The sequence below is a fragment of the Octopus bimaculoides genome, chromosome 7, assembly GCF_046866305.1.
Source record: "Octopus bimaculoides isolate indiv1 chromosome 7, ASM4686630v1, whole genome shotgun sequence".
NCBI classification, from domain to species: Eukaryota; Metazoa; Mollusca; class Cephalopoda; order Octopoda; family Octopodidae; genus Octopus; species Octopus bimaculoides.
Genome location: NC_142934.1, coordinates 61589550 through 61617049, shown reverse-complemented (window position 1 = coordinate 61617049; position 27500 = coordinate 61589550). Strand labels below are relative to the sequence as shown.

The 27500-nt window shown below is 35.1% G+C and overlaps 1 protein-coding gene across 10 annotated transcripts in view; it reads right to left on the bottom strand.

Annotated features, from left to right (window-relative positions):
- LOC106867691 (tumor protein p53-inducible protein 11) overlaps positions 1 to 27500 on the bottom strand; it is a 546722-nt gene that overhangs the window by 367696 nt on the left and 151526 nt on the right. The window contains exon 1 of one of the 10 annotated variants that reach the window (XM_014912641.3): positions 7146 to 7313. The exons of the other annotated variants lie outside the window; for them this stretch is intronic. Within the exon in view, the coding sequence (XP_014768127.1) occupies positions 7146 to 7171 (26 nt within the window). The 5' untranslated portion in view covers positions 7172 to 7313. Of the gene's footprint in view, positions 1 to 7145; positions 7314 to 27500 lie in introns of those variants that run through there. 10 annotated transcript variants of the gene reach the window in all.

Here is a 27500-nt window from a genome sequence, read left to right as displayed (position 1 = left end):
AGAAGGAAAATCATCAGAAGGGTTTGAGTACTTAATGACTTATTGAAATCATGTGGATATCACATAAATTTTACTAGGAATAAAATCAAGCTTAAATCAAAAAGATAATTTATAATAATAATAATGGCTTCCAATTTTGGCACAAGGCCAGCAGTTTTGTGGGATGGGGTAAGTTAATTACATAACCCCAGTGCTAAACTGGTACTTATTTTATTGATCCCTGAAAGGATGAAAAGCAAAGTCGACCTTGGCAGAATTTGAACTCAGAACATAAAGACAGACAAAATGCAGCTAAACATTTTGTCTGGCATGCTAACACTTCAGCCAGCTCACCACCTTAATGATAATAATAATGATGGACTCTCCCATTGAAGACAATATATGAGTGTTCAGCTTTTTGCTGAATGACCTGCACAAATGATTTGTTTATAGTGACCAATTGTCCGTGCTGTACATTAACTCACTCCCTCCATCAAATCAATGTTGTCTGAACAGGTTGCACGGTGTACCACACATCAGATGTTGAAGTAACTGAAGAGTAACATGACATGAAGTGTTTTGCTCAGGAACATAATGCACCACCTGGTCTAAGAATTGAAATTACAATCTCTAGATCTTTCTTTAGTAACCAAAATGATTGATAAAACGATTGAGGATGGTACCAGACAATTCAGTACTAGATTTCTTAAAAAAACAAAAACATGAATAACACTAATGAAATAATAGTCATTTCTGATATTGATAATAACTCTACAAAATTATTGGAAGTAGTACAGTTGAATGAATCAATCCATTATATGCTCCTAGAGGGAGAATTGGTAAAATAAATGCCAAAGAAATGTAAGCCCAACTTGAAAAATATAAAATTCAGTATTGGAATGCCACACCCTGTTTTTTGGTAATAATTTATAATGTTTTTAAGTATTGCTATAAAGATCTAAATTTGTAAGGGTTATGGAGAGTATGAGAGTATATAGACAACTGAACCGTGTGTCTATATAACTGGCGCTGGTACTTAATTTATTTGATTTAAAGTCAGATTGAAGATGAATAAAAGTAGAACCTAAGTCCAATGCTCTATTGTTTCTATCTGTTCAATATCATCATCATCATCATCATCATCATCACCATCATCATCATTTAATGACCGTTGTCCATGCTGGCATTGGTTGGATGGTTTGACCAGAGTTGGTAAACTGAGGGGCTGCACCAGACTCCAGTAAGATTTGGCATGGTTTCTATGACTGGATGCCCTTCCTAATAATAATAATAATAATAATAATAATAATAATAACAAGAGCACTCAGAGAGTGCAAACCTCCACCAAGGCATCTCCAACGTACACTGAATGATTAGCCAGAGAGGATTTTTAAAATGAGAATATCTGAAATAAACTTGAGTGCTCTCACAAGCGAGAATACTAAACATGAACCTGACCACTCTCGAAAATTAAGTAAAAAAAAGCAGGAAAAATCATCCAGAATTCTTGTCTGGTACTGGATCGATCCCAAGATCTAATCAGTTTGTGCCAATCACAAGGTCAAACATCCCTGAAAGTTTCATCTGAATCTATCCAGCGGTTCTTGATATATCTTGTCCATGGACAAACAAACAAATGCAACGGAAGTAATAATAATAATAATGATAATAATAATAATAATAATAATGATAATAATAATAATAATAATAATAATAAATGACAAATATGTGGCCTGAAGCAAATGTAGCTGATGTAGACTAGAAGCACACCCATCAGTGGCTTCGGAACTCAGGGCTAAAGGCAGAGAGTGAAGGATTTATCTTGGCTGCTCAAGATCAGAGCTTATTGACCCAGAACTATCATACTAATGTGATGAGAGATGGTGTAGACCCAGAGTGCTGATACTGCAATGATGGCCTTTTAACAGTGGACCACCTAATCTCTGGGTGTAAGGCTTTAGCACCTGTAGAGTATAGATCAAGCCATTACTATAGGCACATGACTATAGACACAAGGCCTGAAATTTTGGGGAAGAGGGCTCTTTGATTACGTCAACTGTAGTATTTGAGTGGTCCTTATTTCATCGCCCTTGAAATAATGAAAGGGTAAATCAGCCTCAACAGAATTTGAACTCAGAATGTGAAGTCAGATGAAATGTTGCTAATGATGATGATGATGATGATGATGATTTCTTTTAGTAACTACAGAGGCATACATGAGGGTTGCATCACAATGACAGTCAGCAATTTGTGTGAGGATTTACATAAAAGAAAGAAATGGAAAAGATGGTGAAATACAACAGAAGTATACATAGTATACAAAGTGTGTGATAATATGAATGATGCAGTTCTCCTGATACAAGTGAAACTCCAACTAAGACCAATCAAGGAATCCCACAAATCCAAGATTATAGTGACCAGCAAAGAACAAGTTCTCTCCCGACTGTTGCTCTTCAATCTATTGGTGCATGCTTCAAGCTGGGCCATTCACTCTAACCAATTTAGCCAGTTACCCATCTTTTCACAAATTCACTGGGAGGTAGCACTTCCCTCTCCACCCTCACTTTTCTTTCCATGAAGAATTTTAAAAACTAGATGAGGGTTTGACTAAAGTGGAATGTATCCTTCCTCAGACCTTTCAGCCTTGCCCACCACACAACCTCTTTTGACATAACTTCACACCTCAACAATGATTGTGTGAAGAATGGCTTCATTGCTATGTGTGCAGCTTGGACAATCCTGCCTGGCAGTATTTCCATGCTGGTTTGAGATAAACTCTACAGGCAGAGAGGCGCTGACAAGTGGGACTACTCAAGATGTGTGCAGAGTGATGAAATTGCTCTACATGTACTCGTGCAGTGGCCATGTATTGCTGATTTGTGGAATTATGTTAAACAGCAATTACCACATATGGGACTAATCCAACTATTGGCCAAAACCATCATAAGGATTGTTCCCCCTTCCACCTTTAACAAGGTAGGGCTGGTGGTGTTCTTCTGTCTTGTGGCAATGACAAAATAGGTTGTGTAGTGGACGAAGCTGATAATAATAATATTTTTGTTATTTCTTTTGCATTAGAATCATTAGCATGTCGGGCAAAGTTCTTTACAGTATTTCGTCTTTCTTTACGTTCTGAGTTCAAATCATGCTGGGGTCAACTTTGTCTTTCATCCTTTTGGGGGGTCAATAAAATAAGTACCAGTTGAGTACTGGGGTTGATGTACTCATCTTACCCTCACCCCTCAAAATTAAGGCTCCTAGTATTATAAAAAAGTAAAGACCCACTGAATCATGTAGCTCTTCATATACTTACATCTGGGGTGGAAACAACTGCAAAACCTTAAATAATTGGTCTGCTCAATCATGGATGAGAAAAAATATAATTATAATGCTTTTTAACAAGCATTACAATCATATTCTTTTTTAGTGGAGGCTCATGACATAGTAGTTAGGGTGTTGGACTGGATGATGTGTTTGTTGTGCTCTTGAATGAAAATCTTCATTTCACATTGCTGCTGTCCACCTGTTAAAATGAATAATCCGGTGACAGACCAGTGTTTCATTCAGGGAGGAATATAGGAGCATTCCGTCAGTTATGACGATGAGGGTCCCAGTTGATACAATCAACGGAACAGCTTGCTCATGAGATTAATGTGCAAATGGCTGAGCACTCCACAGACACATGTACTCTTTACGTAATTCTCAGGGAGATTCAGTGTGACAAAGCTGATCCTTTGAAATACAAGTACTACTCATTTTTGCCGGTTGAGTGGACTGGAGCAATGTGAAATAAAGTGTCTTGATCAAGGACACAATGCGTCACTGGGAATTGAATTCACGACCTTACAATCGTGAGCCACATACCTTCATATATATGCCAGAGAAACTAAGAAATCAGCCCAATACTCCTTATTGAGTAATCTGGAATTGCCAATGCTTTTTAACAAGGCCACAACTTTGTGAAAAGGGATATAAACTATCTGACTCTATTGCTTGATTGGTACTTTATTTTATTGACCTTGAATGAATGGAACACAAAGCCCATCTCAATAGGATTTCAATGTCACCAAATGTCTTAAAGCATTTTGTGTTGCACTCACCACAGTATTAACAACAACAACAACAACAACAATTTAGGTACAAAGGCAGAAATATAGGGGTAGGGATTAGTCAATGAAATCAACCACAATACTTGAATGGTATTGTACTTTATTGACACCAGAAGGATGAAAGTGATGTTGATCTAGAAGGTACATGAACTCAAAGTGAAAAGGGCCATAACTGTATTCTACAAGACTTTTTGTCCAATGCTTCAAGAGGTCTATTAACACATTGCTTGAATAATAATAATAATAATAATAATAATAATAATAATAATAATTCTTTCTACTATAGGCACAAGGCCTGAAATTAAGAGAAGGGGGTAAGTTGATTACATCGACCCCAGTATGTAACTGGTACTTATTTCATTGACCCTGAAAGGATGAAAGACAAAGTTGATCACGGTGGAATTTGTACTCAGAAGGTAGTGACAGGTGAAATACCACTAAGCATTTTGTCCAGTGCACTAACAATTCTGCCAGCTCGCCAACTAAAAAATAATAATAATGATGACGATGATGATGATAACAATGACAATGATAATAATAATAATGATAATAATTGTTTCAAATTTTTGCCACAAGGTCAGCAATGTTTTTTGGGGGAGGGGATGAATCGATTACATCAACACCAGTGTTTCACTGGTACTTAATTTATTGACCCTGAAAAAGTGACAGGCAAAGTTGACCTCGGTGGAATTTGAACTCAGAATGTAGCAGCAGATGAAATACCACTAAGCATTTTGCCCCGTGTGCTAAGAGTTCTGCCAGCTCGCCACCTTCCATAATAATAATAATAATAATAATAACAACAACAACAACAACAACAACAACAACAACAACAACAACAACAACAACAACAACAACAACAACAACAACAACAACAACAACAACAACAACAACAACAACAACAACAACAACAACAACAACAACAACAACAACAACAACAACAACAACAACAACAACAACAACAACAATAATAATAATAATAATAATAATAATAATAAAAGCTCTCATGGCTTCTGATTTTAACTGATTGGAAGTGTTATCATGTACATTGTTTTGTCTTGGTATAAAAGGTGGGCTACAGTAAATATCCTGCTCAATACCACAGATTTGCTTGTCAGATGTTTGACCTTAACCAGTTGAGCATGACCCTTAGTGACTGACGATATATGCATTTCTGATCACTAGCAGAAGTAGCTGTAGAGCATCATAGCCATGTGTTGAAAGAAATTCTTTGGGGTTTAAATAATTCACCTCTGGAAACATGGATGTTTCATTCATCATCCTTAAACAAACTTTATTCAGAAACCTTTTGAGTGGGATGGGCTACTTGACCTGAAGAAAATTCTAACTAGGCCCCACCTGGAAGGTCATGTGGTGTTTCTCTTGATATGAAATCACAATGTTACACACATATGGGTGTGAATCATCTGCCTGGTATACCCTTATCAGATAGGTAGTCATGATGAGTATATTAGGCTTCATATACTTGTACCCCAGCATCACTTTGATGGCATACACTACTCTCTCACTCAATAATAGTAATAACAACAAGTCCCTGATATAGGCATAAGGATTGCAGTTTTAGTGGGAGTGGGTATAGTGCTTAACCAATACTTATTTCGTTGACCCTAAAAAGATGAAAGGCAAAGTTGATTTCAGTGGGGTTTGAACTTAGAATGTAAAGAGACAGAGGTCCTGCAAAACATTTTGTCCAATGTACTAATGATTCTGGCAGCTTGTCAACTTAATGATGATGATGATGATGGTGGTGGTGGTGGTGGTGGTGATGGTGATGGTGGTGATGATGATGATGATGATGATGGGGATGATGGGGATGATGGTGATGATGATGATGATGATAATAATGGTTTCAAATTTTGGTACAAGGCCAGCAATTTCAGGTGAGGTGGTAAGGTGATTACATTGACCTTGGTGGAATTTGAACTCAGAATGTAAAATAATAAACCTTTCCACTACAGGTATATAGCCTGAATAATTGATTACAGCAACCCAGTGCTCAACTGGTACTTATTTTATTGGTCCCAAAAGGATGATAGACAAACTCAACCTAGGCAGAAATTGAATTCAGAATGTGAGAATTGATGAAATACTGCTAAGCATTTCGCCCAGCATGCTAACGATTCTGCCAGCTCGCCGCCTTTACAATACATTTAAAGGTAACGACAACAGTAATAGTCATTCTACTTTAGGCACAAGGCCTGAAATTCTGGTGGAAGGTGCTACTCAATTATATCAGCCCCAGTGCATGGTTGGTACTTAATTTTATTGAGCTCCAAAGGATGAAAAGCGAAGGTGACCTCAGTGGAATTTGAACTCAGAGTGTAATGACAGACAAAATGCTGTGAAGCATTTTGTTTGGTGTGCTAATGATTCTGCCAGCTTACCACCTTACCACCTTAATAATAACACCACCACCACCACCACCACAATGATGACCACAACGACAACGACTACCACCACCGCCACCACCACCAGCAACAACAACAGCAGCAATAATAATAATAATAATAATAATGGTTTCTAAATTAGGCACGAGGGTTGTGAATTTGAGGGGAGGGAATTAGCTGATTATATTGACCCAAGTATTTGACCAGGTACTTTAATTTATTGGCTTCAGAGAGATGAAAGACAAAGTTGACCTCGACAGGATATGAACTCAGAATGTTAAGAGCATCAAAAAATACTGCAAAGTAATTTTTCCAATGAGCTGATGACTATGCCTATCCACCACCCTCAATAATGATAATAATAATAATAATAATAATAGAAGTAGATGCAATAATAATAATAATAATAATAATAATAATAATAATAATTTGTTTTATTAGTGCAATGAATGAGAGGACATTATGAGTCAAATAGTATCTCCCAGTTTAGATAAAGCAGCAAAAAACTATGACAATAATGATAATAACAGCAGCAACAACAACAACAACAATAGTCAAAAGAAAAAGGGAAAAATAAATAAATAATATCTGATAGTTGTTTGGAATTAAAATTTAAAATAGAATTAGTAGAAATATTCAGAGAACTTACATGCATGTAACCCAAGTTTGACTCATTGTTGGTTTGGAAGAAGTTGCAAGTCCAATTAATTGAATAATTTGTAATTAGTTAGAAGCCAACTTATCTATCAGATTTAATCTTTCTCATTCCTTTTTCAAAGATATCCATTTCATTTACCAAAAAATTCTTTGATTATCTTCATCGAAATAATATTGTTTTTTCTTTTTGTATCCACATCCGATATGATGCAGGAAAATATATACATATACCATATATATATATTATCTATAATTTTTATTTATATTTATAACTATATGTCTCCTTATGTATATACATATAAATATATTTGTTTTATGAACATGCATGCAAATCTATATATTTTTGTTTTTGTATGGAATTAATATATTTATGCTACAATTTTAATAAACTGAAAAAAAAAAAAATATCTTTTAAAATATTTTGATATTTATTTTACTTGCTTAAATGTTGTTTTATAATTTTTTTTTGTAACTTGAATTACTTATATTGGCAGCTGAACAGAAAATGCAACAGGAACTGGTAAAGAACACCCCTCCCATTACTAAAAGGCCCTTGTTGATTAAATGTTGTTAGCACAGTTTTTGAGATGTTCCGCAGCTTGCTCGCTCGCTCGCTATCAGCTGTCCATTCACATATAAACATGGAGAGTAGGAGACAGTAATCTGAAATCCATGAAGAGTGACTGATTTATCAGCAAGCCAAGAATTTGGCATTTGTCTATTATATATACGAGATAAGATTTTAACTAATTCATAATGTAGCTGTTGTTGTTGTTGTTGTTGTCGGTGTTGTTGTTGTGGTTGTTATTTCCTCTAAGAAATTTCAGAGAAAGTGGTAATGGTCAGTCAGCTCTGTGGCAGTACCCACCCATCGATACAGTCACTTCACCTTCACTTCTCTTTGACTACTACTACTACTACTAATACTACTACTACTACTACTACCACCACCACCACCACCACCACCACCACCACCACCACCACCACCACCACCACCACCACCACCACCACCACCACTACAACCCTCACTACCACCACCACCACTATCGCTATTACTATTACTACTACTACCAATGCTGTTGACGGTTGATTTCTTTAAAAAGTATAACAACACTAATAGTAGCGTTCTCTGTTTATCTCAACACTATTGCGACTATTGTTGTTACTGCTGCTGCAGTAGATGCAGTTCTATTGATGGTTGCGGTTTATTATTGCTGCTGTTTTCCTTGCTGCTACTACTGCTACCACTGCAGTTATTACTGTTGCTGCTCTTGCTACTGCTACTGCAGAAGAAATGAAGTGACATTTTATAGCTACACTTCTACAAATATTGTATGTTTTACTCTAATGTTTTTTTGTGGCTTTTCTGTTTTTTTTTTTTTTTTTTTTTTTTTTTTTTACATTTCCTTAAGTTATAACTAGCTTCCAAAAACAAAGTTAGTGATTTTAAGAGATAATATTTAGTATACATAGAAGACTTGACTTTTGCACTGGTACCACTTGATATCAAGTTATGAATAATCAAATAATCAATGCCATATCAACTTAAAGATGATATTATTATGAGAGGACATTCAACTAATAGTTTTCTGGCTGTTGCTCTTTCAATTACTTAACATTTAAATAATCCTGTTCACACTTTTTTCTTTATTTCTCACTTTATTTCTTTTTTTGTCTATTATTATCTTTCATCCCGTCTTTAAGCATCCAATACTTTCTTTGTGTTTTTCTAATTGTCTTGTTTTTTTCTTTTTGTTGTTGCATTTTTTGCTTTGTTGTTGCATTTTTTACTCTAACACATAAAAAGAAGAGTTTGTTGAAAATTCTCAACTTTGTTCTTTCCTTTCTAACTTCTGCCTCAATTAACAAAGATTGGGATTTGTTCTGAATGCTAATTTGTGCTCTTTCTGTCTGACTTTTCACCAGACAGAGAAAACTGGCACCTCTTACAATATATTCTTTATATTTTGTTATAAAATATAGAATAAAAAAAAAACACTCCAAAAACATACCTGTATGTTGTAAAGACTAGCTTCACTTAAATGAACTTTTTGTAAGGAGTGATCAAATGTAATTTTTTTTGTGCGTCTGTGTGCGACGGATGAGGCAAAAACAAAAATCAAACATTCAGTCTTTAAAAAAACAATAACAATCACCATCATCATTGTCACCACAACTACCACCATCACCACCATCATCATTATCATCATCATCATCGACCTATTATCATCATTTAGGCATCTACTTTCCCATGCTTTAACAGGTTGGATATAGTTTATTGAGGTGATATTTTATAGCCAAATCCTCTTCCTGCTGCCACCTCTCACCTATTTCCAAGCAAGGTGACTTTTCCCTATGGCTAAAGATGTTTTCACACAAAAGATTGAAAATGAAAGTCACGGCTTGTTTGACAGTGATGCTCATTTACAACTGCCACACAATATTGGACTCATACGACAGACCAACAACATCAGCAATGTCAGTGATTGTCTTCTGACGATCTTCAAGCATAAGCTGATGAATCTTCTTCACATTTCTGGGGATGACACTCACGGCAGAACTTCCAGATCACTCATCATCTTTCAAAGATGTTCTTCCACTTTTGAAGCACCCATGCCACTCAAAACATTGCATATGACTTGTTGCCTTGTTGCCATAAGCTTGCTGAAACATACTCAATGTCTCTCATTATATATATATATATATGCGAATGTTTTTTTTATATGGCACCATTTTTACAATCCTGTAAATAAGCTTATATAAAAATATTGTTATATATATTTATATATATACAGGTGAGTGGATAAATGAAAGAAGGGCACTCAACCAATTTACTGGGAGTTACATGAATCAAACTGTTTTGATCCATATATATATCATAAATATCATAGATATATATTCTTTTAGTTGAACAAATCAATTCCAGAACTTATTCTTTGTAAGCCTAATACTTATTCCATAAGTCTCTTTTGCTGAACTGCTAAGTTACAGGGATGTAAACACACCAAAATCAGTTGTCAAGCGATGGTGGGGTTGGGGGCCAAACACATACACAAACACACAAATATGTACATATGACAAACTTCTTTCAGTTTCCGGTTACCAAATCTACTCACAAGGCTTCGGTTGGCCTGAGGCTATAGTAGAAGACACTTGCCTATGGTGCCATGCAGTGGGACTGAACCCAGAACCATGTGTTGGGAAGCAAGCTTCTTACTACACAGCCACGTTTGCACCAATATATATATATATATATATATATATATATATATATATATATACTGATGATACACACACACACGCACACACACACACAAACTCACATGACAGGCTTCTTTCAGTTTCTATCAGCCAAATCCACTCCCAAGTGGTTGGTCAGCCTTGGACTATAGTGGAAGACACTTGCCTAAGATGCCCTGGAGTGGAACCAAACCCAGAACACTGTGACTGGGAAGCAAACTTCATATCCTCACAATACCTCCTGCACGAACTATAACACCTAATACAAAGCTAAAACGAATGAATCATTAAGTTTGCATTCATTGGAAAATGAAAGACAAAGCTGGAATGTTGTAAGAATTCTTCATCATCACTAAAATGTCATGATGGCTGTAATTGTTAAAACTGTGGTTGACTGATCAAATGACCACAAATTGAAACCTTACAGCAGGCATTGTGTTTGTGAATTGCTTAAGACAAATGGGACAAATTACTCTGCTGTGTTAATCTGTTTGGCAGTCTGCCTGCCTGCATGTTTGCCTGCCTGCCTGCCTGCCTGCCTGCCTGCCTGTCTGCCTGCCTGATGGTCTGACAGACTGAGTATCTGCATGTCACCTTTATTTTAATAAGTAGCTGATAAGTTAAAAGGAAGAAAAGAACACTCCAGTATAGGGTACATGCTGATCAAGCTAAAACAAAGCTCAAACACCACCACCGCCACCGCCGCTGCCGCCACCGCCGCCACTACCACCACCACTGTCATTGCTACTGCTATTATCATCTTCATCACCACCACTTGATTACTGCTGTCACTGTCACCTTCATCATTGTTGTCTTTGTTGCTGTCATCATCATCGTCATCATCATCATAGAGATTTTTGTGATTCTTATGGTCATCATACTTCACTGTTATCCTCTTCATTGCCACAGCCATTGTCATTATTATCACTATAATCATCATTTTCATCATCGCTGTTATGACTGATGTAATTGTTATGTTTCTCATTGTCACTATCATTGGTTTATGTCCACTTTCTATGCTGGTGTAAGTTAGAATGGTTGTCACTGTTTGAATTAGCACATATTCATGAATATTGCTCATCTAGATAAGGAAGACTGTATCTAGCTTGTGAGTCTCATTTTTGATTTGGTTTCTTGCTTGACGCTCTTTCAAACATCAGCACTTTGCAGAGTGAACTGGGTGCTTTTCTTCATATCATCACTAGGAAGCAGTGCTTGATAAACCATTAAGCAAAATAAGCACATGTTTAGGGCATCAAGGGAAGCAAGGGGAGAGGGATCACAGAAATGGTAAATAGTTTACAGCACAAAAGAAATCACTTTAAACTTGCAAAAATAATATTTGGGGTGCCTTATCACAATTAAGTATAGAAGCAGATGTGTTACATATGACTAATTTTGAAGATCTGACCATAAACTTTGCACTTAAAAAATGTAGGAGAAAACTTTTCAAATATAAATAAAGTGAAAGTAAAAAAAAATATAAGCATTATTTTCTGTCTTACTATTAGTTTTGTTTTATTTTGAAAAATAAAATTTTATTTTATGGTTTAAAATTGTTTTTATTTTGAAGTCCATATATATGGGGGCACCATAATCTTTTAAGTGCTTAGAGCCTCTGGAGGTCTTAATCTGTCCTTACGAAAGAGGTATCATGTTCTTCACAAAACTAAAGATTTCCTTTCTTTTCACACTCTGTAAGGTGTACTGGGTACATTTTCTCATGGCACTGGTACTACAGAGGTAGCCATATCTATGACATGATTAAAAAAACCTCATAACTGAATATCTGCTTGCTCAAAGGCATCTTTATAGACTGAGAGACACAAAGGATAAGATAGCTATAAGCATGAATGATATTGTTAGGTCACAAACGTGACAGACAAAATAACTGAACAAGTAATTATGACAACTAAAAAATATAAATATTCTAATTTACAAGACTATTGCCTGTGTGATAACATGGAAAGAGATAATTTGATGAAAAATTGTAAAAAGAGATAATGGTCTCAGGTTTTGGCACAAGGCCAGCAACTTTGGGGAAAGGAGTAAGTAGATTACATTGACCCCAGTGATCAACTGGTACTTATTTTATCGACCTTGAAAGGATGAAAAGCAAAGTCAACCTTGGCAGAATTTGAACTCAGATTGTAAAGATGGATGCAACGCTGCAAAGCTTCTTTGCCTGGTGTGCTAACAATTCCACTGGCTTGCTGCCTTACTGTAAAAAGAAATAATCCTTTCTACTATAGGCACAAGGCCTGAAATTTGGGAAAAGTAGGTAAGTTGGTTACATCGATGCCAGTACTCAACTGGTACTTAATTCATCGACCCTGAAAGGATGAAAGGCAAAGGTGACCTCGGTGGAATTTGAACCCAGAATGTAAAGACAAACAAAATATTAAGCATTTCACCCTGTGTGCTAACGATTCTGCCAGCTTCCTGCCTTACTGTAAAAAGAAATAATGAAAATCTTGAATGATAGTAATAGTTCTTTCTAATTATGGCACAAGGCCAGTAATTCTGAGGAGATAGGGAAATCGATGATATCAACAACCCCTCCCCAATGCTCACCTCGTATTTAATTTATTGACCCCAAAAGGATGAAAGGCGAAGATGACTTAAATGACATTTAAATGCAAGAATGTAAAGAGCTGGAAGAAATGTCACTGACCATTTTATCTGGCGAGGAAATGATTCTGTCAGTTCACTGCAACAACAAAACCAATAACAACAACAGCAGCTGCAACAACAACAACAACAACAACAACAATAACAACAATCCTTTCTACTATTAGCGCGAGGCCTCAAGTTTTAGGGAACAAAAAGACGGATGGAATACTGCAATGCATATTGTCTGGTATACTAACAATTCTATCAATTAGCCACCTCAATAATAATAAGAATAACAAGACCACTCAGAGAGTACAAACCTCCGCCAAGGCAACACCGACATCCTCTCAACGATTAGCCAGAGGTAATTTGTAAAATGAGAATATCTGAAATAAACTCGACTGCTCTCACAAATGAGAATACTGAAAATGAACTTGGCCGCTCTCAAAAATTAAGTAAAAAAACAGGAAAAATAATCCAGAATCCTTGTCCAGTGCCAGATCAATCCAAAAATCTAATCAGTTCATGCCAGTCATGAAGCCAAACATCCCTGAAAGTTTCATCCAAATCCAACCAGTGGTACTTAAGATATCTTGTCCACAGCCAAACAAACACGACTGAAAACAATACTTCTGCCTTCGCTAAAGCGGAAGTAGTAGTAATAATAATAATAATAATAATAATAATAATAATAATTCTTTCTACAATAGGCACAAGATCTGAGATTTAGGGGGATTATATCAACCACAGTGCATAACTGGTACTTATTTTATCAACATCGGAAGGATGAAAGGCAAAGTCAACCTCAAAAATTTTATAGATTCCCAGGGATTTAGCTTTTCACTTCCCTTTGGCATCAATCATTGGTGTGTTGGCAGACTTGGCACCAGTAACAGACAAGTGTAAGCCTGAGACCATATACTCTCTTCTAAGCATGGAAAATGTCTTTTACTAAAGTAATCAATCACTCAATCACTCCATCACTACATCAATAAATACGATAAGAAGACATACAAAAAAAAAAAACAATTCTTAGAAATAGCCACTAGTAAGAAATTGGTTTCATTTTCCATTAATGGGAGAATTAAAGATAATAAAGTTACTACATCAAAGACCTGATAACATCAATACACCGTATATCTTCATTCTGAAGAGGAAGGAAAGGGAAATAAGTAAAATCTTCTCACTCTTGAGATTTACTCTTTTCAATCAATGATTTGTTAAGTTATTACATCTGTTTCGAGGATAGAATACAGATCAAAATGTTTAGCATCATCATGTCTACCATTATGTCCTGAGTTCGAATTCCACAAAGACTGATTTTGCCTTTTGGAGTTGATAAAACAGGTATCAGTCGAGCACAGGAGGGGTGGGGGTCAATGAAATTGACTAGGCCTCTCACCCAAAATTCCAGGCTTCATGCTTATAGTAGAAAAGCTTATTATTATCATCATCATCATTATATTAATAATAATAATAATAATAATAATAATAATGATAATAATAATAATAATAATAATAATAATAATAATAATAATAATAATAACAATAATAATAATAATAATAATAATTACAAAAACAAGACCAACAACAATAATAACGGTGTCAGATTTTGGCACAAGACCAGCAAATTCTTTTTTTGGTGGTGATGGATGTGGAGTAAGTCATTTACACTGACTCTGGTGCTCAACTAGTACTTATTTTATTGAACCTGAGAGAATGAAAGTCAAACTTGACCATGGTAGAATTTGAACTTAGAACATAAAGATAGATGAAATGTCACTAAACAGCTCATTGCCTAAATAATAATAATTAGGTAGCTCAAAACCTTCATTGACTACTATGCCATAAGTATGGCTATGAGGTTATAGGTGCTTGGTATCAACATGCACTGGAAAAGGTAATGGACGAAAAGGGGAAGGCAAAACCCTCTTGGATTTTGACTTCCAGACAGACAAGGTATTAAAGCACTGAAGGCCAGATATAGTAACCTTTAGGAGGGACAATCAGGAGGGCCTAAAAATTGACATGACAGTGCCCGGAGATCAACATATCATCATGAAAGAAAGAGGAAGGGTTGATAAATATGGAGACCTGAGAATTGAGATCACCAAGATGTGGCAGCTATGAGAGTCAAATATAAAAGTTATCCCTATTGTCATTGGAGCATTGGGTTCAATACCTCCCAACCTGAAAACCTGAAAAAAACATCTGAGAACTTTAGAAATACTCTACAATCTACGTGTATTGCAAAAGTTGGCATTACTTGGAACTGCACACATATCTTCAATCAACAACCTCACAAAATAATGATGATGATGATGATGATGATGATGATGATGATGATGATGATGATGATGATGATGATGATGATGATAATAATAAGGACAAATATATATAACATACAGAAAATTGCACTACTGAGCACTGCACAAATCCTACGCAAAACACTTTCAATACAGTAACCATAAGAGCATCACAGCAAACCACAGCACATACCCAAGGCACACAGAGCTGCGCTCGGTAGTGAAGTGAAAGCACGCTATAAAAATAAAACTACTGAATAATAATAATAATAATAATTATAATGATAATAATAATAATAATAATAATAATAATAATAATAATAATAATAATAATAATAATAATAATAATATGGATTTTGATTTTGGCACAATGCTAGCAACTTTGAAAGGAAGGGCTGGATGATACCATCAACCCCAGCACATGACTAGAACTTTATTTTATCACTCTTCCTCAACACTGCTCTGTTTTTGCATTATTCTAACTTCAGGAAGTCCATGGCACCACAAATGCATAATTTTTGTCTTTTAACTTCCAACCTCAGTAAAATTTGAACTTAGTATGTGAAAACAGAACAGAATGCAACTGAGCATTTTTGTCTCATTTGTGGTAATGATTCTGTAAGCTCATTACCCACGTTATCATTTCAAGACATCATGATTATCCTCCTCATTGTCGAGTCATATAAAACTAAATAGCAACATTTGTTAGTTGTCATATTCCAGACATTAACATTAAAATATTCCAGCATTGACATCGATTATGGCTGATGGTTAAAAAGTTTGCTTTGTAATCGCAAGATCTTTTATCTGGTATACTTCTTTGTAGACCATCATACGAAGAAGACAGTGCAAATGAGAGGAACTGACCAAGATTTTATTGCCACAAAATTAATACATAATGCATACCACCACCACCACCACCAGCATCCACCACTGCTGTCATTGTTATCATCATCAACATCACTGGCGGCAACAGCAGCAGTTTAACGTTCACTTTTCCTATGCTTGTATTGGTCAAACGGAATTTGCTGAAGCAGATTTTCTACAGCTGGATGTTCATCCTATCACCAACTGTCACCCTCTTTCCAAATAAGGTAATATTTCCCTTTGACCAGGCATGTTTTCATGGAAGATTAGAAATGAACAACATTGCTTGTATGATGATGATACTCCCTTACAGCTACTGCAAAAAGTCAGGACTCAGACTCACACATGCACACACGTACACTCACACACACACACACACACACACACACACACACACACACACACACACACACACACACACACACATTCACAAATTTTCAACATTATCTTAAGTGAATACGACTCCCAGAAGCCTGCAATTTAAGAGCAGCTAATAGCTAAATTACCACCTGACCCCATTGGTAGTCATAAATATTTCAAGACTAATCTAAATAGTCTTACACTTATGTTTATAAACATTTCCCACTTTTCACTTCACACATATTCATTCATTAAAACTTTGTCATATCTCTCACTTCCAATGTCTTTTTCATGCAATGATATCAAAAGACAGTGGAGGCGCAATGGCCCAGTGGTTAGGGCAACAGACTAGCGGTCATAGGATCATGGTTTTGGTTCCCAGACCAGACGTGAGTGTTTATTGAGCGAAAACACCTAAAGCTCCATGAGGCTCCGGCAGGGGATGGTGGCGAACCTTGCTGTATACTCTTCCACTACAATTTTCTCTCACTCTTACTCCCTGTTTCTGTTGTGCCTGTAATTCAAAGGGTCAGCCTTGTCACGCTGCGTCACACTGAATATCCCCGAGAACTACGTTAAAGGTACACGTGTCTGTGGAGTGCTCAACCACTTGCAAGTTAATTTCACGAGCAGGCTGTTCCGTTGATTGGATCAACTGGAACCCTCGACGTCGTAAGCAACAGAGTGCCAACAATCAAAACACAAAGAGCAAAGTGAGAAAGTTATAACTGTGTTTAACTCAAGGAGGTTAAAAAAAAATGGTCCTTAACCTGTAGAGATGTGTTGTTGTTGTCATTGTTATTGTTATGCAGTTCCTTCCAGTTAAAGCCATGTTGGAGCAGACACATAACAAAAGTGCTTTAGTCATACCCATTCAGTGTCTCTTTTATGATATGCAGTACACACACACACACACACACACACACACACACACACTCACACACACACACACGCACACACACATACACACACACACGCACACAACATACACACACACATGCACACAACGCACATACACACATGCACACAACGCACACACACACATGCTCATCATCCCTACATATACATATGTGTATATTCATGTGCACATGTGTGTGTGTACATATACATATGTATGTATGTATGTATGTATGTATGTACGTATGTATGTATGTATGTATAGCTTAATTGAAGGACTTTTAATGACACTTGCTTAGTCTGACTGTTTAACCACTGGTCAGTCCTGATATATAAGGTTAGCTGAGTTAGAGGTTAAAATAACCGTCTAAGGGATAGAAGTATCCATTATACTACCGGTATATTACCTTTGTTTAACCATGGGCATACATATGTAAGCGTATTATGCTCATAAATTATAGGTAAAGACAAAGACAAACATGAGTTTATCAAGAATCAAAATTTAAAGAAAACAGAAAATGGAGAAATATTGATAAACATCGATTGACTTACATCAATTATTATTTATTAGTTCAAATACTATTTTAGGTTTAGTCATTTACTTAACATCCCAAAGAGATACACAACCAAAATGGTATGATTATAACCATGTTCAACTTTTCCTTTTTATTCTCTAGGTTTTTCTTTTATTTATTCTTCAATCTGATGAAGCTCCATTTTTCAGATCGGTTTTATTACCAAATATAAATATTTTTTAGCATCTTAGTGGCAATACCATGCAACATTTGAAGCAGAAACAGCTGTTAGATGGGATGCAGTCTATTTGTATTGAATTAATAAATAATAATTGCTGTAAGTCAATTGTTGTTCATCAATATTTCTTCATTTATTTATCCAACCCATGCAACACTGATGATGAAAATGATGATTTATGTGTGTGTGTGTGTGTATACATATGTAGTGTGTGTCTGTATATATATTTATATATATATATGGATGTATATTTTTATATATGTATATATATATATATATATATATATATATATATATGTCTGTATCTATCTATCTATATATGTATACATACATACATACATACATACATACATACATACATTTATATATACATATATGCGTATATATCTTATGTTATGTACTTTTTTTTTTATCTTTCATCTTTAACTTGTTTCAGTCATTGGACTACAGCCATGCTGGGGCACCTCTTGAAAGGGTTTTAGCCAAGCAAATCAATCCTAGTACATAATTATTTTTTTAAGCCTGGTACTTATACTATTACTCTCTTATACTAAACCATTAAGTTACAGAGATGTAAGCAAGCCAGCGCTGGCCATCAAGTGGTGGTAGAAGATAAACACAAGCACAAAGACACTCACACACACACACACACATGTACATGTGTCTTTTTCTCTCTCTCTCTTGCTCTCTTTCTCACACAATCTCTCTCTCTCTCTCTCTGTATATATATATATATATATATATATATATATATATATATATATATATATATATATACCCTTTTAAATTAGCAGTTCAGCAAAAGAAACCAACAGAATAAGTAGCAGGCTTTAAGAAAATAATATGTACTGGGGGTTGATACATTTGACTAAAAATTCTTCAAAGTAGTGCCATGGCATGGCCATAGTCTAATGACTGAAACAAGTAAAAGATAAAAGCTCCATTATTGAGTGTGTCTAAAACATTACGGTCAGATTTGAGGGAGATTTAGTTGCTATTTTTGCTTGTCAACTAACCATATAAACCTCACCACTACCACTACCATTATCACTACCACTACCACTACCACTGTCTACTATCTAAGTGGCTGTTTTTGCTGCAAAGAGTTGGCAGTATATACATCACAAAATCTAACTTTGTAAATCAATTCTGAACCAATAGGAAAATCTGTCTGGTGTTAATGCTCCATAAGTACAATTTCTCCAGGCCTGTGTCATGCAGTAAACAAACTGCAAGGTGAGTCATTCGACTTTTCATTGCACTGCTAATATTTTTTCAGATATCAGATCACACCAGTTTTTTTTTTTACCTTTATATAATGAAAACAAGTCATTTGCACATAGCATTCTCCTTGATGAGAATTATAGAACATGCAATACATTGTGGAAGCAATGTACTTTTGATTTGCTTATTCTTATCCTTTAACTCTTTCATAACTATATTTTTGATGGAATAGATTGGTTTTGTTTTAATTAATTTTGAAAATAATGAAGAATTTAGTAAAATGATTTTGCTATTATTAGTTGGTGTTTAGAACATAAATTAGCATGAAATTTTGATGGAAAGTTTTAAATCAGAACACTTCAAAGCAGGATTTTTGTGCCATAAAACTAAAAGTGATCTTAGGTAGGTTGATATTAACCTTTCCGTTACCATAATTCAGTTGAAATACTCTGCTTTGTCTCAATAAATTATTAAAATAATGATGAATTTATTCAAATAATTTTGTCATTATTAAGCTGGTGCTTCAAACATAAAATTAGCATGAAATTTTGATGTAAGATTTTAATTCAGATCACTTTAAATTGAGAACTTTATATCATAGAACTAGAGGTAGGTTTGAATTGAAAGGGTTAAAACTATACCACTTCATTTGTACTACCCCCCCCCACCCATAAAAAAGCCTAAAAACAAAAACCCTTTTAATCCTTTAGAGTTCACATTATTGTGTCAAAATGAACACTTTTTTATTCACATTGTTTTGAATTAATCATGCATTATCTTGTAGGTGTGGAGGCGCAATGGCCCGGTGGTTAGGGTAGCAGACTTGCGGTCATAGGATCGCGGTTTCGATTCCCAGACCGGCCCTTGTGAGTGTTTATTGAGCGAAAACACTTGAAGCTCCACGAGGCTCCGGAAGGGGATGGTGGCGAACCCTGCTGTACTCTTTCACCACAACTTTCTCTCATTCTTTCTTCCTGTTTCTGTTGTGCCTGTAATTCAAAGGGCCAACCTTGTCACTCTGTGTAACGCTGAATATCCCCGAGAACTACGTTAAAGGTACACGTATGTGTGGAGTGCTCAGCCACTTGCACGTTAATTTCACGAGCAGGCTGTTCCGTTGATTGGATCAACTGGAACCCTCATCGTTGTAAGTGACGGAGTGCCAACAAACAATCTTGTAGCTATGAAATTTTGATGAGGTAACTGTTAATTTTTAGAATGATATTGTAGGGTTAGTGTAAGAGGCTAGATCTGAAAGTTTGAACATAAAGCAGACAGAATATTTTGGCTGGATATGGCCGGTTTAAATGCTAAAGAGTGAAAAAAAACCCATTCACAATGGTATATATATTGCAATGTTTCACTTCTCTTCCTCAGTTTATTTGAGTTTAACATCCAGTTTCTCTTCCATCCAAATATTTGCCCGCCATTCAAAATCGCAAGAGAGAACAAATAATAAATATGATAAGTTGAATGTATTTGTCACTGGTTAGTCTGTGTCATATCCTCTGACATCTGACATGTCAGCCAATGGCAAAGCCTAACAAAGTCAGATCAATGTTTGTATCATTTTCTGTGATGTATATTATTTATTACAGCCAATAGTAAAGTTAAGTGCCATTAATCTCCCGATGACAATATTGTCGATGACATTTGCCAGGAAATATTGTTGAAGGTTTTCTACAGGCAATATAGTCTAAACATGCCAGTTTATATACAGGAAGAAAGACATGGAAATATGAGCAACACTTTGTTGTTGTAAAAGGTTGTATGTCAAAAGATGAAACCTGGTAGCACTTTTAATGCCATTTTGTCGAAAGAATTTCAACAATCACAAAAGAAGGCATGTAGAACAGAACAGTTGTTCAGATGAAACAGGAGGCGTGGTGGTGGTGGTGGGGGGGAATGAATGCCTCATCACTTTAGGTTTAACTCATTTATGAGCTAAGCATAAATATATTCATAGATATGTAAATATATTCATAGATAGGAAAATTTCTGTTAAGTATACATTTAAATATATATAGACAGAGATATACATGTTTAATCACAATGGGATACAAGCATCATCATTATCCTCATCATCACTATTATCATCATCATTGTCATCATCATCATCATTTAACGTCCGTTTTCCATGCTGGCATGGGTTGGACGGTTTGACAGAAGCTGACCAGCTGAAGGGCTATTCAGGCTCTATGTCTGTTTTGGCATGGTTTCTAAAATTGGATGCCCTTCCTCATGTCAACCACTTTACAGTGTGTACTGGGTGCTTTTTACACAGTACTGGCACAGATGCTTCTAACGTGGCAACAATACCTATGAGCCCACGAGATTAGGGACCCATATTAAAAAAACAAAGACAATAAGCCCTAGTACTTGAAATGTCATCAAGGAAACCTTGATGATCATGTGGCCTGCTAGAAATAGCAGCTACACCTCTTTCAAATCTAGTGCTGTTTTGATACCAACCCATTTCAATCGGTTTCTAGTTCTGTGATACAAACTTCCTGTTTTAGAGTGATCTAAATTAAAACTTGCTATCAAAATTTCATATAAATTTATATTCCATTCACCAATGTTATTTTCAGTATTTTCAAAATTAATTGAAACAAAGAAAGTGTATTTTACCAGAAGGATGGTTAGGAACGGTTTGGGGGGGGGGGGGTAAAAGAGCAAATGTAATAATGTGGTCCTAGAGACATTGTCTGAAAAAAATAAAAACAGGATGGTCATAGTGGGAATGTCTTTGATTATAAGTCTGCCAGATGAAGGCTAGCCTGAAACTAAGTGATAATAACTAGTCTTTAGAAATAATCTATCTTTCTATTAGGCTTAAAGTTTTAGACAAAAAGTGCTGTTCTTGCAGATATTAGTGGTTCCAAACAATGCCAGAGATGACTGGCTCTTTTCCCCTATTCTTTGAACTTAAATTCCATTATGGTGAAATTACCATTTTTATCTCTGAGTTGACAAAGTAAGTAAACAGGTTGCCTTAAGAACATTGGCCATTCTTCATTGATTTGGTATGGAAAAAACAGGCTGTACCTTATTGGCTTTAGAGGCTCTCTAAAGTCAATAATCACAGACAGTATATGATCAAATAGAAATTTATTAAGACTGTAAGTTAGACACTTTTTCCATATCGAAGATATGAGGAATTTCAATAAGCTGATTGTTTCTATATGACTCACAGTTAGCAGCTGAACGGTGCTAAGAGAATGCAAATATAATATACATGCATGCATACATGCATACATACATACATACATACATACATACATACATACATACATATCTACACACACACACACACACACATATATATATATATATCATATATATATATATATATATGGATAATTGTCCATATGGACAATGGATAAATGTCAGTTCATTACATCTGTTTCTTATGCATTTTTTAATAGAAGAAATAGAACATTACTCCATCAGAAAAAAACTGTAATCATCAGATGAGAAGTAATTTTACAAACAAAAGAATATCCCAAGAATACAGCAGGGACCCGGCTGAAGTCCATCGAGGCTAGCTATGAAATGTTATATATATATATATATATATATATATATATATATATATTTATATTTATATTTATATAGATAGGGTGATAAATTGAATATTAATTCAATTTAAAACCAAGTGGCCTAGCATATAAAAAAATCTGAAAATTCAGAAAAAATTGTATCACACGTGTATAAGGGATGACCACTAGGTGGACATCCAATATGCTAGAAAGAGGTCATCAACGTTGATGACCTCTTTCTAGCATATTGGATGTCCACTTAGTGGTCATCCCTTATACACGTATATATATATATATATATATATATATATATATATATATATATATATATATATATATATATATATATATATATATATATATACACACACGCACACACACATACATAATATACATAATACATATTATAGATATGTATATATGTATGAAGGGGTGCTGCAAATTTCCTGGTTTTAAGGGTATTGCGAAAGGGCTGGTTCGAGGTCCAACCTTCTGAGTTCTTTTTCAGGATTTAGAAAAACTGAAGGACCACTGCAATAAGTGCGTGAATCTGAAAGGAAAATATGTTGAATAAAATCATAATCAACTGATCCTCCTGTATTTCCTTTTACCCAAAGCCAGGAACTTTTCAGCACTTCGTCATATGTAAACTCTTTTACTCTTTTACTTGTTTCAGTCATTTGACTGCTGCAGCCTCCTGGCTTCCCAGCCCCCCCTCCCCAGTTGAACCGTCCAACTCATGGCAGCATGGAAAATGGACAGTAAACGCTGATGATGATGATGACGATGATATATATATACATACATACATACATATACATATATATATATATATATATATATATATATATATATATATATATATATATATATATATATATATAAATATATATATATATATATATAAATATATATATATATATATATATATGTATAAATATATATGTATATATGCATAAACTGTTGGTGATAACAGAAATATCCAAAATTGAATAGAAAATACCCACTATATAACATTCACACACAAACATAAATGCACACACGTACAACTCCACCATATACATACATGCATTCATACATACACACACATATATACATATATTTTTCATTTATATATATATATATTTATACATATATTTATATTTATATATATATATATTATATAATAAATAAATATATATATATATATATATATAGTGTGTATATGTATATATATATGTTATATATGTATATATATATGTATATGCATGTATATATATGTGTGTATGTATGTATGTATGCATACATATATACATATATATATATATATATATATATATATATATATATATATATATATAGGGAATTAATTTATTCTGTATCTTTGACAGATGTATCACAGCAGACTAAGAAGGAAATATTTGCACCGTAGAAAACCAGGAGATAGCCACCGAAACAAAATGACAGATGGAATGTATCTGAGTGATCAGGATCTTAATTCATTAATAGCATTGTTATCTTGCAACGTTTAAGTTCTTTGGAATTGCTTATGCTGCATTCCCTGGCAAAGTTTATCTTTAATCCTAGTTGGGATTTACAGGATAAAACAGGAGATTTTTATATTTATATTGAAACATGACATTGCTTTTAACTATCTTTATCAATTAAAGTGCTGGAAACGTGATAAGCCAATGAAAGAACATTTATATCAGTAGTTTTTCAACCAGGGTGTCATGACATTCTGGGGTGTGACGGACAATAGCTAGGAATGACATGTGGTATTTAAATTCAAATAACACAGCTAACAAAAATTTCAATAAGGATGTTATGTACATTAAGTATAAGGTGATGTCACAGAAACACAGGAAGCCTTAATGGCTGTTTTGGACTTCTAAAAGTAGCAGCTAAATTTTTCTCAAATTACACCCTACCTTTTCAAAAAGGAAGGACACAGTAGACACTATAGTCAAAGCTACTGACAGGAAATTTACAAGATAGAATAAGGATGATTTTGGGCCTGCTGAAAGAGTGACCTTTTAAAATTCAATGAAGATAGGGCTGTCAGATTTTTGTCTGATGTAGAAAGAGTTCTGACATATAATTAGGGTACTTCTCCTTGACTCTATAGCCCATATACTGACTTAAAAGCCCTGAATGTATCCATAGATGTACCAAAAGATGGGTTAAACAATGTTAATATCAACAACAACAGTTATACCAACTAGGCTATATAGAAAACTGCCTGCTATATAATGGTAATGTAGAATAGCTAATTCTTAATTAGTCCAAGAACCAATTTTCGCTACATTGAAACCTTGTATGAACATGTATCTTAACATGACCCCTGCCCAAAACCATCCTCAAGGGCTGAGGTCCCTAACCACTGGGACATATACCAGTACTGAGCAGTAGATCATTTGGTATTGGGAGCTACACAGAAAGAATAAATTTCAAAATTTTATTTCTATTTCATTGACTATCGCAGGTCTTCAGGGTTTTTTTTGAGTTATGTAAGCATTTTATATACAAGGTGCCATGTAAAAAGCATTGGTGTGGGTGCTGGTGCCATCTAAAAATCACTGGTGCTGATGCCACAGAAAAAGCACTGGTGATGGCGTCATGGAAAAAGCACCTAGGACACTCTGCAAAGTGGTTGATGTTAGGAAGAGCATCCAACTGTAGAAACCAGGCCAAAACAGACTATGGAAACTGGTGCAGCTCCTGACTTTACCAGTTCCAGTCAAGCAATCCAAGCAATGTCAGCATAGAAAGCAGACATTAAATGTCGATGATGATAATGATGATGATGCAATATATATGCAATAATTAAATTATATATTATAAACACCATTTTGATTAGCCAGTCCTTGGAAAAATTGTGTTGCATGAAACTTGTCCATGGTGCCAAAAAATGGTCGGGGATTGCTGTTATAGGGCAGAGTTACCTCAGAACAAAGAAGAAGAAGCAGACAAGGAAAATCTTGAACCAGCAGCATCAAGGGCTGGACAGGTTTCGATTTTGCAGTTGTTCTGTATGTGACAGAGGACAGAAACCATTGATGGCTGCTGACCACCTAAATGTCTAGCATGGCTATCCCAATGAATGACTATCATACATAAGAAAATAATGATGAACAGGTCTATATTTATGACATCTCTCTTGTGGACATTAATAATGATTTCAAATTTTGGCACAAGAGCAGCAGGTTTGGGGGAGAGGCTAAGTCAATTAAATTGATTCTGGCGTTTAACTTATACTTATTTTATCAACCCTGAAAGGATGAAAGGTAAAGTCAACCTTGGTGGAATTTGAACTCAAAATGTAAAAATGGACGAAGTGCCACTAAGCATTTTGCCCAATATGGAATTGATTCTTATTTCTTTACTGCCCACAAGGGGCTACACAGAGAGGGAACAAACAAGAACAGACAAAAGGATTAAGTTGATTATATTGACCCCAGTGCGTAACTGGTACTTATTTAATCAACCCCGAAAGGATGAAAGGCAAAGTCAACCTCAGTGGAATTTGAACTCAGAACGTAGCAGCTGACGAAATACCACTAAGCATTTCGCCTGGCGTGCTAACATTTCTGGCAATGAATCTGTCAGCTCACCGCCTTACTCATGGACATTGGTACTGGTTTTGAATTTTGGTACATGGCCAGTAATTTCAGGGATAGTGGGGGGGGGGAGTCAATTACATCAACCCCAATGCTCAACTGATACCTATTTCATCTTCCCAGAACGGATGAAAAGCAAAGTCGACCACTGCAGTTGATTTTACCTTTAATAATATTGGTTTCAAAGTTTAGTACAAGACCAGCAACTTCAGAGCAGTGTGTAAGTCAATTACATTGACCCCAATGCTCAACTGGTGCTTATTTTATCGACCCTGAAACACTGAAAGGTAAAGTCAACTTCAGCAGAATTTGAACTCAGAATGTATTGACTGATAAAGTGCTTCTAAGCATTTCATCTGGCATGTTAAAGATTCAGCCAGCTTACCATGTTACGCATGGACAGTAATAATTTTAGCACAAGGCCAGTAATTTTGGGGCTGGTGTTAAGTGAATTAAATTGTCTCTAGTGTTCAACTGACACTTATTTTATTTACTCAGAAAGGATGAAAGGCAAAGTTGACCACCAAGGTCAACTTTGCCTTTAATAATAATATTAATAATAAGTAAAAAAAAAAAAGGTTTCAGCCACTAATAAAAGCTAAGTCATTTCCATGGTTTACCGAGATCTAATCTTCTTTCGTACAATCGAATCCACAACTAGAAGTGAAAATAGTGGAACAATTTGGTTGAAGAGTTATCTTTGATTCCTGAATATTGGAAACCATAATCAATGTTTTATTGATCAGACACAATGTTTTAGACTAATAAGGGTAATGCTACTGAAGAATTATGATGTTCCTGTCATTTCAAAGAACTGTTCTGCTATAAATAAAGATTCTCAATCAGAAATGAAAATTAAGGCTTGTAATACACTTCTACATATTAACCATTTTTATATATGCATGTATGTATGTATGTATGTATGTATGTATGTATGTAAGTATGT